This window comes from Labeo rohita, chromosome 14 (genome assembly GCF_022985175.1).
Source record: "Labeo rohita strain BAU-BD-2019 chromosome 14, IGBB_LRoh.1.0, whole genome shotgun sequence".
In the NCBI taxonomy this organism is placed as follows: domain Eukaryota; kingdom Metazoa; phylum Chordata; class Actinopteri; order Cypriniformes; family Cyprinidae; genus Labeo; species Labeo rohita.
The window spans coordinates 9,418,153-9,432,139 of NC_066882.1; the positions used below are offsets into that span (position 1 = coordinate 9,418,153).

The 13,987-nt window shown below is 36.2% G+C and overlaps 1 protein-coding gene across 5 annotated transcripts; it reads right to left on the minus strand.

Moving 5' to 3' along the window:
- Positions 1 to 2,936: 2,936 nt before the first annotated feature.
- lamp2 (lysosomal-associated membrane protein 2) lies at positions 2,937 to 13,275 on the minus strand. Of its 5 annotated transcripts, none has more exons than XM_051127264.1 (7): positions 13,076 to 13,275; positions 10,224 to 10,331; positions 9,799 to 10,139; positions 9,549 to 9,680; positions 8,892 to 8,946; positions 7,210 to 7,380; positions 2,937 to 4,725 (listed from the first exon to the last, which is right to left on the minus strand). In XM_051127264.1, the coding sequence occupies exons 1-7, from the start codon at positions 13,119 to 13,121 to the stop codon at positions 4,574 to 4,576; spliced, it is 1,005 nt and encodes a 334-aa protein (XP_050983221.1). In that variant the 5' UTR covers positions 13,122 to 13,275; the 3' UTR covers positions 2,937 to 4,573. The 5 variants fall into 5 exon arrangements, with proteins under 5 accessions (XP_050983221.1, XP_050983220.1, XP_050983218.1 ...); XM_051127263.1 differs by having other exon boundaries at positions 10,182 to 10,331; XM_051127261.1 differs by having other exon boundaries at positions 2,937 to 4,259; positions 9,799 to 10,331; positions 13,076 to 13,274.
- Between the last annotated feature and the right edge of the window lie 712 nt (positions 13,276 to 13,987).

Below are 13,987 nucleotides of genomic sequence, written 5' to 3' on the forward strand. Positions count from 1 at the left end.
CGGAATCAAACCTTTCTGCTCAGTCTTCCATTGTCTTTAAAAGCAACAAATCAGTTGTGATATGCATGATATTGTCTGAAAAACTGACTTTTTCCATGTTTAAGTGGTATAATCTGGTCCCCGGTGTATCTACCAACCCAGAAAATGTGAAAAGTGTGTGCTCAGAAAACTGTATAACAGAAGTTTAAACTAATATTGTTTAAAACGCATGATTTCATTGCGATAGACATGATAATCCAAACCAAATAGATGTTTTTTAGCAGAGTATCTGAGGTACGAGCTGTACAGGCACAGCCCTATTCTGGAAAAGGGGGCGGGGAGCAGCAGCTCATTTGCATTTAAAGAGACATGCACAAAAACAGCGTGTTTCTGTTTCCACTCAAAATAGGCATTTTCAAAACAATATAATCAGTAATCTGTGGGGTATTCTGAGCTGAAACTTCACAGACACATTCTGGGGACACATGAGACTTATATTACATATTGGAAAACATAATAGGTCTACTTTAAACTCAAGGTTCCATGCAGTTATGTGTATTCGGTAATAGGCAGATCCTACTGTAATATGCAGGCCAAAGTGAGATGCTTCTAGTATACCAGTAACAGAGGTATAATTTATGACATCAGTAAGTTTTATAGCAACACTGCTGATCTAAGTCCATCCATGGAAGCTAGAGGTTATGACTGTGAAAGTCATGTGAACTGTGTAAAACTAGTTACTTAACACCTCAGGCCTAACATGAAGTCAACAAATTCAATGCAAAGGCAATTAAGAGGATTGTTTCTAAACACATTATAAATGTTAGAAATGTATTGCTGAAAACTGTGAACTATGTAGTACTGATCTGTGGAGTTAGACCAGGGTTGCCAGCTTTTCACAACAAAACCTGCTCAGTTGCTACTCAAAACAAGTGTTGGGGTTAATGCATTACAAGTAATGCGAGTTCCGTAATCAGATTACTTTTTTAAGTAACTAGTAAAGTAACGCATTACTTTTTAATTTACAAGAAAATATCTGAGTTACTTTTTTGTTACTTTAGTTCTAGACAGAACATGCATTAATTCATCTCACAAAAAAAACTGAAGTATTCCTCAAAATGATTAAAAACAGTGAAATGCAACTTAAAATATGATGAAAACCTGCGATAATTAAATATGTTAAATAATACAAATATTCTTTATGTATTTAATCTTATTTTATTAACCAGTGTCTTTCCAGTTCAACCAAAATAAGCAAAAATTACTCAAGATAAACTAACGTTTGTTCTTTTTTTAATTTATTTTTTATTAACTCTTTTCTTAAGCGTTCTACTGTACAGAAACAAATTTACTTTTCCTTCAGCCTAAGGCTTTTACTCTAGCCAAAAATATAACTTTTTAAATAAAAAAAAATCAAGCCCTGCCCAGATTCAATAAGTACCGGTAGAGTAACATAACACATTACTTTCCATAAAAAGTAACTAAGTAACGTAATTAGTTACTTTTTTAGGGAGTAACACAGTATTGTAATGCATTACATTTAAAAGTAACTTACCCCAACACTGCTCAAAACTATTGCGGAATGTTACAAAGACTGTCAACTATGTAGTACTGATTTGTGGAGTTAGACCAGGGTTGCCAGGTTTTCACAACAAAACCTGCCCAATTGCTACTAAAACCTAGGCCAAATGTGATCCACGGGTAAAATTCACATTTTTTTGTTGGCACTCTATTGGCATCGCTTCAACCCGCTGACAGGAAAAACAACCCACAGCAACAGTGTTAAAGCAGCACAGAACCGCTGGAAAACCACAGACTTGGCTACATAACTGTTAAACAGTTGTTCACCATTTTTGTGTTCAGGATTTTTTGGGTGGACCTGAATCTTGATGACGCACTGAAGCCACTGAGTATGGCCCCTCCCCTAATACATTAGCATATAGACAGAGCAACATGCGTCATTATCTGAAAACCACACCACCGGGGGAAAACAATCGAACGCTTTCCATTGACTTTGTATTGCGGGAAGCTGTCTCCTTGTCATTTCTAACTTTTAACAAAAAACAGAACAATGTCTAAAAGCTGCTATGTGACAATGTGTACAGTAGCTAAAACAGGTGTACAAGCTAAAAAACCCAGAACTACGTTTTTATAAGCTATCGACCCCAAAACGAGCGTTCAAGAACAAAAGTAGAGCTCAACGTGTCATATTATGCTGAGAACTACGCCCACTTGAGGAAAACTTAATCGAGACAGGAAACAAAGGATTATTTCACCACCCTATGTAAACCTGAGAAGAGGAGATATTCTGAGAAACTAAATTTTATAGGTCTGTGTCAATGCTCCTTTTCCTTACCTTTATTTTGCTGAAGAAATTATCCAACTGAATGGCCCAACGTGAAATACCCTGACATCAACTATTTGTGCTCATTTTTTGAGGTTGACGGCTAATGAAAACGTAATTCTGGGGTTTTTAGCTTGTTTACTGTACACCGTGTCACATAGCAGCTTTTAAACATTGTTCTGTTTTTTGTTATAAGTCAGAAATAACAAAGGACCTTCGCGCAATACAAAGTCAATGGAGAGCGTTGGATTGTTTTCCCCCACAGTGTGGGCGTGGCCTAGGTGTCTCCCGCTCAAATGGGAATTACTGTCATTACTGTTTGATACTACAGCCTACAGTTTGCTAGCCAACCATGCCTTCATTACGTAAATGCATATTTCCTGGTTAGGATAATATATAAAACAGCTCGGTCTCCTTGTATAATTTTATTTGTATTTCACAGTTGAGAGAGGCGGCGGATTTTCCACGAGTGGGCGTGGTTTCAACGCTGACAGCAGACACACCCCCAGCATTTAAGAGCAGAGAATATTGCTTGTTCTTTCAAAATTTTGATAAAACAAACTCAGAACACATAATATTGCAATATCAGAACAAAAAGAGAGGAAGACTACTGTACAAAAACAAAAAAGCCATTTTATTGAAATTTTTTCCAATTTGAAACTTTAAACCAACATTCTTAACCTGACAGATTAAGGTCCTATAGAGAAGGAACAAAGAAATGTAACTAAAAGGCACACTATAGTACAACAATAACATAGTGTGTTTAATTGTGTTTGTTTTAAGAGCTAAATTCTTTGGGGGGGGAAATAACTATGAAAAATGGTATACAGATGAACTGGTTTGAACAAGTATTTTCACTATGCAGAGCAGAAAATAGACTGAAAATACACAGGAACTTGTAGCTTTGGTCTCAGAAACGGTGTATTTTTGTACATTGTATGCACGTGTCCAGAAAAATGACAAACTAAATCCACAAACCCATGTACTAACAGGCCTATTGTAACACTTCCAACATTCCCTGAGAGGGACCTAAAGAAATCAACAAAAGCATGATCAACAAAAAAATAAAAAATAAATGTTAATTTTCAAATGCTGGTAAATGTCACAAAAATAGTGTCCCTTTATAATACAATGTGCTAAGTGCAAGACTTATTATCATTAGCTCTGCTGATTAAGAAAATGTGCCAGGATATGTTTCACCCCTAATTTCGGCAACAACTGATCCACGAGAGTACAATTACAGAACTAACTGAGCATTTACATTCAATGGTTAAACTAAAAAAGTATCCTAATTCTATAATTGCATCACTCATTCATAATAATAGTTCACATGAATAGAAGTCACAGCAACCAGAACTGAGCATCCTTAGAGCAAGATTAACCAAAACTCCCATAAAAGGGGGAATAATAATTTTTTTCCATGCATTTAACATACAGCGCAATGCCAGTGGATTTTAGACAGCCTGTGCTTACACTAAACAAGTGAGTCATGCCAGTTGACATTGTTTCAAGTGTGATTAAGCAGAAATATACCACATCATTCAGAAAACGTTTAAATCGTACACAGGAAATGATTAGAAGAGCTCAGAGATATAATTATGTAGTAATTATAATTATGCAATCAACGTGTTAGAAATAGGGGTGTTATCAGCGGTTAGCGCTGCCAGGTGAGAAGGGTCGAGCAGTTTGCAGGGCAAAAGAGAAAGCCAACAGGACCGGAAGAGTGAGGAGGAGCAAATATAAATGTAAAGGACAAGCCGGGTTTAGAGGTAAGATGGCAGCAGCTTGGGTTGTTATACAGACTGGTAACCAGTGCGACTCTTCCGCCGGCCAATCAGGTAAGAGATAAGCACTAGGATGATTAGGAAGCTGAGAGCCACACCCACAGCAATGGGCACGAGAAAACTCAAATCAGAATCCAGAAAGCATTCCTCCGCTGGGAGAAAGGGAGACAGAAAGGGAGGGTGAGTGATTACAGAAATAACACGGCACTGTTAGGCACTAAAAAGATTTTGTTAATCACAACAGGACTCACAATTCAGTCAGATTGATGCAGAACACGCATTATATTATGTGCCACACAGGCCTACCTTAATCACCATGCTACATAATGTCCGAATGCAATAAATTATTTTAAACGTGAAACTCATTTTAAATTTTTCATGTGCACAAACCGAAATGTCTTGATTTCTGAAATTCTGCTAGATTAGCTAGAACTCGCATGGATGCTTTTATATTCTCAGATTGATATTATGAATCAAATTGCTGATAGCCAGAGAGCTGACTTCTCTTTCTTCCAATCAGATAGGCCAGTAAGACAATAATAACGAGGACAGCCAGGGCAACTCCCACCGCTATAGGGATAACGAAGTTATCAGGATCATCTGCGACGCAATCCTCAGCTGAAAATAAAGAGAATGAATGAGGAAAAGACAAAAAGAAACAGCCAGAATGTGTCAATCTGCAGGTGAAACCTATGCAAAACAAAATTCTGAGACATTTGCATGGGACAATTTTGATTTAGACTGAAAAGAAGGCCCACACCGGTTTTAATGTCATACACAGTTGTCTTTTTTTCCATTTATTGCAGCTAAAAGCCCATTAAAACAAAGCCATTCCATTGCAAAACAACCAAATCTCATGAAACACATCAAATGTTTAGGGCAGTCAGATAAGGAATCCCTTTTCACAAGTCTGCAAGCAGAAAACTGTCACACAAGTATGCTCATAGGGGGGGAAAAAACTAATCAAATATAAATCAATTTTTATTTTACAAGTTATTGATGTAAGTGATTGGATGGCAAGCAAACTGTAACTGCATTAAGCAAGGCACACATTTACCAGTGGCCAGATTTGTCCTGGCTATAGTGAAAACAAACATTTACAAAAGATTCTGTGTGGGTTCTGCATAGACTAAATTAGAATAGTGCAAGTGAAAATTCATCAAATGGGGGAAAAACAACAACTGAAAGCTAGAGCCATAATATGTGATATAAACATAAAGACATAAGAGAAAGCAAAGAACTTATTCTGAAAAGGCTCACCAACTGAAAACACAAGTCAAATACAACAAAAGAAAAAAGATCCACAGCCACTACAAACAGGTGCAAAAATTCATCTTGCAGCAAATAAATTTACAGACAGCAAAAAGCAAACTGCATCTTTTAGACTAGATGTAAATAATGCAAAACTTTGAAGAGCAGCTGACAAGATAGTTAATTTATAATTAACTGTCCCTTTTCAAACCCCAAATAAAGGGTCTCAAACATTACTAAAACTATTTTGTAACAGCATTTAGATAGCATTTCTTTACATTATGCTTTACTCCAAAAAAAAACATACCTACATTACAATGGTCTGCATTTTTAAAATGCTTGTCATTTAAACAAGCCTTTGTTCCTGTTCTAGAATTTCAATTGTTTGAATGGGCCGTCCAGCATGTTTAGATGCCCTCTCCCTCACAGCTGCTATAAATACAGGATGATCAACATGATGCAAAAGCACCTGATTTCAATAAATGTTTGCAGGCTTGTCCCGTTTATGGAATTACGTTTAATATTTAACCCAAATGCTGCAAGACGTGAATCTAAAGTGGCTTCAGTTTAAAGCTGTGGATACAGTATGATAGATTTGATGGGCACAAATTAAATGAGCTAAATTAATTGCAAAAAGGAATGTCTAAGAGAAGCAAGTGCAGGGTCTAATAATAGAGCAATGAAATTTTAAACTGGCCTCGGTCAGTAATTTGGATTTTAAGAAATAAAATAAGCCAAAACACAAGAGACCATGCACTTACTTCACACAAACACAAAACTGAGAAGGGGATGTGACACACACACAAACTTAGTTCACAATAGCAAGCTCTGGTCCTGGAAAGCCACTGTATCTTTAGATTTTCAATACATTGCAGTTTAAGGGCTGGTGGATTAATTGACCACATTAGGACAAAACATTTATTTTTGACTCCTGTTGCCAATTGAGATTGCACAAAAACCCACAATATTTACAATGGTCCAGGAACAGGCTTGTGTGTCCCTTAAAACACCCAGGATTTGATTCTGTGATTGTTGCATTACAGTGTTTGATATCCAACATAGGTCCTTCGTCGACCAATCACGTATGCAATCACAACAATGAAAATCAAACCAGCCAGAGCGGCACCAACAATGATTGGGATTAAGAGGCTGGTGTCATCCATTGAACATTCATGGGCTGCAGACAAAGAGAACATGAATGAACGTAAGATGAAGCTGCTGTCTTCTTATTAACACCACTGTAGATATTCTCAAAACACTTCAGACATCATAATCACAGACACTTCATCTGGTAAAACTAGGGCATTTCTAAGAGACTTTACTGATTTATTCAATGTAGTTAAAAAGACAACTCAGCATTGTTAGTTTATAATGGCTCAGGTGCATTAGATAATATTAACATATTGCTTTAGCAAATTAATTTAAAAGTATTTTTCATTGTTAGTTCATGTAGTTATCAAATGCACCTTTGTGAAGTGTAGCCAAAAATATAAATATAAATGTATCAAACTTCCATCATTCATCCTTGTGTTTGTCATGTAGTTTTTGCTTTGAGTGATCTTGGTGTAGCAAGTCACGTTTGATATGATCACAGGAAACCATGTGCTTATCAGATTTAGTTGTGCATATGAGCAATGCCTATGTTTCACAAATAAAACTAATATGTACAGGAAAGCAAAGTGGCTTTTCACACCACTCTGAAAAACAATACTGGTGCGAGTAGAAAAGTAGGTGCTAAGTTACAGCACCAAAGGACAAAGTCCAGTTATGAGTTACACATATGCTGTATAATTACCCGTGATGAGATAATCATCTCAGCTTTATTCTTTAGCATCACAAACACATATGTACCTGTGTTAAACTTGTTGTTTTGCACTCCGAAGGGCTGCACTCGTAGCTCGAATGTGTTGAGGGTAAGCTTGTCGGTGATGTTGTAGCTCTGCTCTTTTTTGCACATGTAGGAGCTTCCGACAGATGCCTCCCACAAAGACAGATTATTATTGGAGACATTGAAAACATTTCCTGTTGAGAGAACACCAATCAGAGGAATTTTAAAATTAGTTGATACTGGATATATAATTGTGCATTCTCATTTCCACTGTCTTGCGTTTACACTGCAAGTCTTAATGCACAGATCCAATCTTTTGACCATATCTGATTTTTTGGCCTGCCAAAAAACATTCACTTCAGACATGACTGGAATCTGTTATCTGTGTTTATATTAATTAATAGAATTAATGACAGAGAGAGTGAGAAAGTATGAGCGAGTGTTAATCTTGTGAACGAGGGAAGTTATCACCTCATTGCTGAGAAATATAATGTAGCTTTTAGTAGCGAAGCTGTTTGCTGCATTTATAAAATTCATTGGGCAGGGGTTAAAAAAAAAAATAAATAAATAAATAAGCTCCTGAATGTACAATTTCATACCTGTATAAAGTTTCCACCTCAATAAAATGAGCACATACAGCATGACGGCATTAAAAAGCGATCTTTACTGCAATCTTTATCGCATTGGGAGTTCTAAGGGGAATTGGATATGTGCGTTTAGACGTAGGCCGGATGTCCAGATATCGGATATGTATCCGTTTAAAATCCACATTTGGAAGTCGCCCAGAACAGATGCAGAAAAATCAGGTCTCATGTGGATTTTTGTGTTTACACATGCAACATATTACAAATTTCCGATCTGTGTTACGCTCACTTGAGGTGGTTCTTGACTAATGCGAAAAAAGGTTAATGCAAATAACGGGAGATGGAAACACATTTGCTGAATACATTTCATCCATACGTAGCAAAAAAATAAAAAAAATAAAAATAAAAAATAAAATAAATATTGGGCTGGCGTAGCCTGACTAACCAGAGGACCGATTTTGTTGCACACTATCTGAAATGTTATGGTCATTCTGAAATACTTTTCTTACTTTTGTCAAAGTATTTTGGTATAATTGCCTCCCAGAACTGTCTTACACGACTGCATTCCCAAACAGCAGCATCCACCTCCGAAAGCAATGACAAGTGCTTTTTCTGCTCATTTATGCAAGTAATTTATTACAGATGAAACTTACATTCAGTGGCTTCTCCTACTTTTCTTAGTGATATTTATTGCCAGTTTATTGGAAGTGACGAATTTGTTCTCTTTGACTCATTGGATGAAAACGGTGCTTATTTGCAAATGTTTTATGCAATATTCCAATTTTGGAATTAAATTCGCAACTTTGGGTGGAAACCCAGCTGGTGTAAACGCAGCCTTAGATTACCTTTGCATTTAACACTCACTATTAATCTAAAAAACAAAACAAAAAAGCAATAATAATTTAATACTGTTAAATCTCATTGTTTGCAAATATCAAAATGAATCTTTTTCATATTGATTGTGATGCCTACATTTTCTTGTTGCATTTAAAACAACTGATTTTAGTTTTCAGAGATTTAGTTTTTGACAAAATAGTACAGAATTTATATATCCTCTTAAGATGAGAATAAAGATTTAATGTATTCAACTTTCACTACTTTTCACATTAAAAATCCCTTACCATTTCCAACATTAACAGAGAATGTCAAAGCATGTAGATGGAACTTCTGTGAAACCTGTTAAAAAAAAAAAAAAACAGTCAGACGCAACCCAAAATCATAAGAGAATGTAATCATTCATGAACTGGCAGTTTCGTATGAATATGTATGAAAACACAATTTTTAAAGAACAAGCTCGATAGTAAAACACAAACCCCCATAGACCGAATCAGGTTAGACACCATATTGAATTTAATACTTTTAAAATCAAAGCTTTGAAGGATAAACTTAGTCTTCAAAATGACACACACCGTTTAAAGATCCTAAATCATGCAATTTTCACAGCTACTGTTTCATGGCCTTTGTCTACTTTTTGTCAGCTGAACAATCAGTATGTTGTTAAACTACAGTACAATCCACTCAACACACTAGACGTAGATCGCTCACAGCCTTACTTTCATTCCTGTCAAAAATTAAATAAGGCACTACCCTGACTAAGGTCCATTTCTAAACCCAACCCTAAGATGGGTATAAACAGATCATATAAAAGAGATACATACAAAAATTCTAAATATTTTAGAATTGACATGGCAAAAAAAAAACCCCAGAAGATTTACCACCCCTTTGATTCAGTGGACTTTAGTCCACAGTATATCCGGACTCCCTTTTTAAAGACTTACATTTGTGAAGACAAAATTAACTGTGATTTCATCTGACTTCAGCAGTAGGGAAGAGTCCTTGCCACCACTTCCACAGGTTCCGCTCACATCCGTTACATTAGGGTTAAGATTAACAGTCTGAAAGCTGGCGCTCTAAACAACAAACACATAAAAAGCTTGCAGTGGAGTTACAGCTTATCACAACAAATGTCCACTAAAATACCACAACTTTCAATTCTTCTGCTCTTCTACACAGACCTTTCGTACCTACCTCGTTCATTTTGAAACTGAACTGAAGGCCCATCTTTGCCAAAAGACAGACATTGCTTGTGGCATTGCCTGACTTGACGTCATAATTTCCAACAGTTGGGTTGGGGACAGGAGGAGTGGTTGGAGGAGCAGTTGGAACTGATGTAGCATTAGTGTGTGCGGTAGTTGGCGCTTCTGTGGTGGAATTCGTCACGTTGTGATGTGGGGTAGTCGGAGGTACAGTAGTCGAATTAGTAGTATTATGTGGGGTAGTCGGAGGTACCGTAGTTGAATTAGTTGTGTTATGTGGGGTAGTCGGATGTACTGTAGTCGAATTAGTTGTGTTATGTGGGGTAGTCGGAGGTACAGTAGTCGAATTAGTTGTGTTATGTGGGGTAGTCGGAGGTACAGTAGTCGAATTAGTTGTGTTATGTGGGGTAGTCGGAGGTACTGTAGTTGAATTAGTCATGTTATGTGGGGTAGTCAGAGTTTTTGTGGCAAGCTCGTCAGTTGCAGGTAATGGAGATGTCACCAGATCATCAGAATGCACAATACCTGCACAGGGTGGAAGCAGCACAATGTTATTTCCTCATACTTCACATTGTCATGGGGTTTCCCTGCATTTTCAAACTTACAAGTTTATCTAAATGTCTAAACACTAAATCACTTAAAAACAGGGTTTGTACAGATACTGTAAAATGAAATTCCAGGACTTTCAAGCACTACTTTTTTGATTTTCAAGGACTTCAATCAGAGATCTCACTCATCTTAAACAATATCTTCTTTCAAATTAAAACCAGTCTTACTTTTTTATTTTAAGGGATTTGTATTTGCACATACTTTAACTTTCTTTTTTTATTTGTTTTGTTTTTATAACTGTACTGCCCTAATGGTTTCACTTTTCTACCGTTTGATTTAAAAAAATAAATAAAATAAAAATCTGAAAAAAAAAAAAAGAGAATTTCCAGATCTGAAACAAATGTTTCATGTTACACACTCTGAAGTCCTAAACTGAATCAAAAATGATTCGCGAACCCTCTCCGAAGTTCCAATCAGAATCAAATGATTCGCAATCCACGCTCCGATCTAAATCAAACAATTCACGCTCCAAAGTGCCGATCTGAATCAAATGATTTGCGATATGTGAAATTCCAACCTAAATCAAATGATTCGCAATCTGAAGTTGCGATCTGAACCAAATGATCGGCGATCTGCGATCCGCGATGCAACTGGAGCGCTTCAAAAACAGTAAATAATTTTGCTACACAATGGTTTAACCGATTTGGAGTTTAAAAAAAAAAACTCAGTTTCACCCATCACTACTTGCTTTTTAAAATCGTTACAAGCAATATCGGAGTGGTTTCAGTGTAAATTACTTTGATTCAGTTCAAAATTAAAATGATCGGTTCCTCTATTCGCATCTTCAGCCATGTCTACACGACACTGTCAGTACTACTACTGGCTTAGCTCACTAGTTTTAGTAGTTTTTTTTAAGTTTTTTTACTAGTTTTATTAACCAAAATAACTGAAAAAAGCATTTTGTTTTTTGAATTGTGAGAATTTTGCATGAAAAGATATGAAAGATACATTTAAAAAAGTAACACTTATTTGATAGATACATCATCTTTCATTAATTTAAGCACCTTTCAATAATTTTTAAGTACCTCTTCAGGAATATTGTTATTTTCAAATGTTATCTTAAATTTCAAAAAAAAAAAAAAAAAAAAAAAAAAAAAAAAAATTCAAGCATTTTAAGCATCTTGTACAAACCCTGTAAAAACATAAGAGCAAGTACTTGGTTCTGCATTATATCAAGAGTGAAAGACTACTAGGGCATGCCACAGCCTTTCAACCACCTCTATGTGCAAGGAAATAAAAACAGCAGTCAAAGCACATTCCAGTACCTTCCTTCCTGAGGAGGCAGCAAACTAACACACCAAAATATTGCATTTATTTGTGATTGTCTAAGACCTAACTGGCTTAAGACTGGAATACAATACTCTTTTTAAGCTTGATTTTTAATTTGCAATGAAGAGTTGATACTAGTTGCCAAACGTCAAAAGCAGTACACAAATTTTGGGTATTCAGAGTTGACTGCCCTAAATAAATCTGATTTCTTTAGCTTTATACTATAATTCCATTCAGTTGGAGGATATCAAACATGCTTTATTTTAGAACACATTGTTTAGAGTGACTTAATAGTCAGGTAGCGTGTGATCCTCAGTCATTTAGCGTACAACACCCGTTTTTTTCTCTGTAACCACTTGCAAAGTCATCAAGTGTATGATGACTAGTGTTTAAATGCCATTCAGACTTGAAATGCTGTGGTAATGTGTTTCAGGCTTTATATCATCGCACTGGGTGACTGTCCCCTGTCCTGTCATTTGATGAAATCATTAACCTGGTGCTTCACACACAAACCCATCACATGATTATGAACGAGGGCAACTGAGAAAATTACACTGAATAAGCACTTCAGGATCACATGCTTGTGGCAAGTGAGAAATCTATGACAAGTGAGAGAAATCTATGACATTACTTCCTTCATTTTTTTTTTTTTTTTGCTGTAAAGATTTAATGTAAAATTTTATAATTGAAATGTTAAAAAAATGTTAATACAGCAGGTTAGCCTGTTTTAACACTGAAGGAAATGTCAGATTTTTTACACACATTTAATCAGCACATGATTTGGTTTTATTACAGCACTAGCTAGCATGAATCACACCGGCTGTGTCTAACACCCTAGTGAACCACCAACCTAGAGAGCATTTTAGACGTCAAAACTTCATATTTTGCGCCCATTATTGTTGTCTATGTATGCAGCGCGCTAGATTGACACACGGCCACAGTTTTTTTTATATATATATTAATCTCAATGCTTAAAATTTTACCAAATTATACTAAGTATTCAACATCTCTCACATTTTTAGCCGCTTGCTGTTTTAAATTTAACGTTAAACTCGCTAACAATCCAGCAGGCAAACATCAGAAGTTGATTCGTAAAACACAGGTCTATCTATTAAAGCGAATTTATGCAATTTATTGATCACACTAAAATGTATTAATGTGTTTAAAAAAATACAAGGACGGTAATGTTTATCCCACAAGCTGACAGTCTCTGTGATTATCTAACGCGCTTCTACTGGCGTAGGTAAGAATTCACGCTAACGCTAATGCTAATGCTAACAGGCTCTGGCGCTCTTGTGGGCCTGCGATATCTCCCAAAAATAAACTAAATATCTGCTTTTGTAATGTGACACCGTCTGAAATAACACACTCAACAACACAGTCGTACGTACCACTCAGTAGAATAACGAGCAGCGTCATGCAAACGCGGACAGCCATTGCGACGGGTAGATGGTTCCTCTGAGCAGACAGACGGTAAGTGACGCCCGGACCGAGTGTGACCCGGTTCAGCAGCGCTGTGAATTCAGCCTCAAACCTGAGCTCATATAAGTCATATGACAGGACGACGCTCTCCTCCTCCTGCACATGAGCCTTACGTCGAGTTTACGAACCTCCTGTTCATTCGCCAAACCTGTGTGTAATTAAATAAGTTACAGTAATGTTTTATTCCTGTTTCAGAGCGCACTTTATAAGCAGACCGTTGCTCTAGTGATATGTAACATATTAAGGTACTTGCTTTGCTGGTTTTAAAGTTATAAAAATACATATATGATCTGATCACACAAACTATTATAAAACCACTGTAGATTAGATAATTATAACATTTTCAAAACATTGTCAAAACTTCAAAAGAGAATATTTAGGGTAAATATTGCTATCTTATGTGTGGAAAATGTAATATTAGTAAAGCCCTTTATCCAAATGTTATATGCAGTTTCTGAGGCTAGTTATCACATTTTTTATACTTCATGCCATTGATATTTAAGGCTTAAATTTCTGATAATCAGTTTCTGTGTTGCATATATCTTAGCCCTTATTTTAGGTTTGAAACCTGTGTATGATTTTTTATTATTATTATTATTTTTAGTATTTTTATATATATATATATCCAAGCACACACACACACACATGGGGACTAGTGTCACCGTGGGGACCTAAATTGAGGTTCCCATGGGTACAAAAGCTTATAAATCATACAGAATGAGTTTTTATGAGAAAGTAAAAATGCAGAAAGTTTTCTGTAAGGGTTAGGTTTAGGGGTAGGGTTAGGGTAAGGGGATAGAAAATACAGTGTGGAGAGTATA